Source organism: Austrofundulus limnaeus, unplaced genomic scaffold (assembly GCF_001266775.1).
Source record: "Austrofundulus limnaeus strain Quisiro unplaced genomic scaffold, Austrofundulus_limnaeus-1.0 Scaffold388, whole genome shotgun sequence".
NCBI lineage: Eukaryota > Metazoa > Chordata > Actinopteri > Cyprinodontiformes > Rivulidae > Austrofundulus > Austrofundulus limnaeus.
The window spans coordinates 192,620-193,920 of NW_013952790.1; the positions used below are offsets into that span (position 1 = coordinate 192,620).

General features: G+C 43.6%; 1 protein-coding gene across 1 annotated transcript in view; it reads right to left on the reverse strand.

The window, feature by feature from the left end:
• The window catches only part of LOC106528523 (RNA-binding protein Nova-1), a 53,352-nt gene that overhangs the window by 15,773 nt on the left and 36,278 nt on the right, over nucleotides 1-1,301 (reverse strand). Inside the window, exon 2 of the mRNA XM_014023707.1 lies at nucleotides 556-722. Coding sequence (XP_013879161.1) covers nucleotides 556-636 — 81 coding nt within the window. The 5' untranslated portion in view covers nucleotides 637-722. The remainder of the gene's footprint in view (nucleotides 1-555; nucleotides 723-1,301) is intronic.

Genomic DNA, 1,301 nt, shown 5'->3' on the forward strand with positions numbered 1-1,301 from the left:
ACCATAAACTAAATAATATTTCTGTATTTATTTCAGATTTAGTCAGTCACTTAGTTCTTATCAGTGTTTAAAAGAGGACGTGTTAAAATTCTGTTTAGTCAAAGTTAAACATGAAACATCAAAGTTCATTTCAACTGGCCCTTCGAGGATCACCATAACGTTCATGTGGCCCTTGATGAAAATAAGTTTGACACCCCTGGTCTATGAGATCAGAGTTTTAAAACAGTTGTTTAGGCTGAACACTGAACCCACAGAAAAACAGATCTGAGGCTCTGAAAACCACAGTTTCTGTCATTGCAGGGCTGAAATGATATAAACAATAATCATAGACCAAGAACTAACAAAGAATTCTGAGTTACTTCAGGTTTTTTTAGCTGAAAATTGACCCTTCAGTTCTACAGAACCASTGCAGAACATCCACCCTGACCTTGTTCTTGATCATGTTCAGAACCACCAGTGCAGTCTGAACCCAAAGCCCAGAGCTTGGAAGTTGTAAATCCTGCAGGAATCCTGCCCTTTGAGGTAAAAATGACGGCACTGATCAGAGATTCTAACCTGCTTGACCCGATCGGGGTTAACTGTGGTCTGTGGCTGCAGTATGCTGACTGGTTCAGGTTTCTGGGCGCTCTGGGGCATCTCCCGGACCTTCTCTGCGATGAAGTTGTGGACACTGTTGAGAGCTTCGACGGTACCCTGTATGAGACAGACTCGTTCTGTTGTTCCTGTGAGGAGACAGAGGAGGACAAACAGAACCGACGGGTCACACCTGAGGCTGAGAGGAGTTTATATTCAGGTTCATTTACAAGATGAGCAGACTGAACACTGCTGAGTGAGRCATGAATTCCTCCTCATTCATGTTCCACAGTCCTGTATCACTGAGCCCGGCCTTGTCTTACACAATTAATAGACTAAACACACATTTGTTCTTCCTTCTACACCCACACTCACAGCCCAATTGGCATCCAGTTACCATGGTAAACGGGCCGAGCCGTGAAAACAGGTGATGCAACAGTCAGTTCTTCACGCACACATTTTACTGCCCTCCTTTCTGTTTCCTGTCATGTTACTGGCAGCCTTTGACTTTCCTCTGTTGGACTGGGAAATGTTTGATGTTTGTGTCAGACTGACAACCTGAGTCTAACCTGAGAGAAAAGTTTCTGTTCTTCTTACTGAGTCAGAGTTAGTGCTCATGTTCTACTCATCTGCATGAATTCACCTGCACTCAGGTGGATCAAATGAAAATCAAAATTTGTCCGATTGTATTGGCCTTTTCCTTAAAGTGTATCTTAACCCCCCCCCCC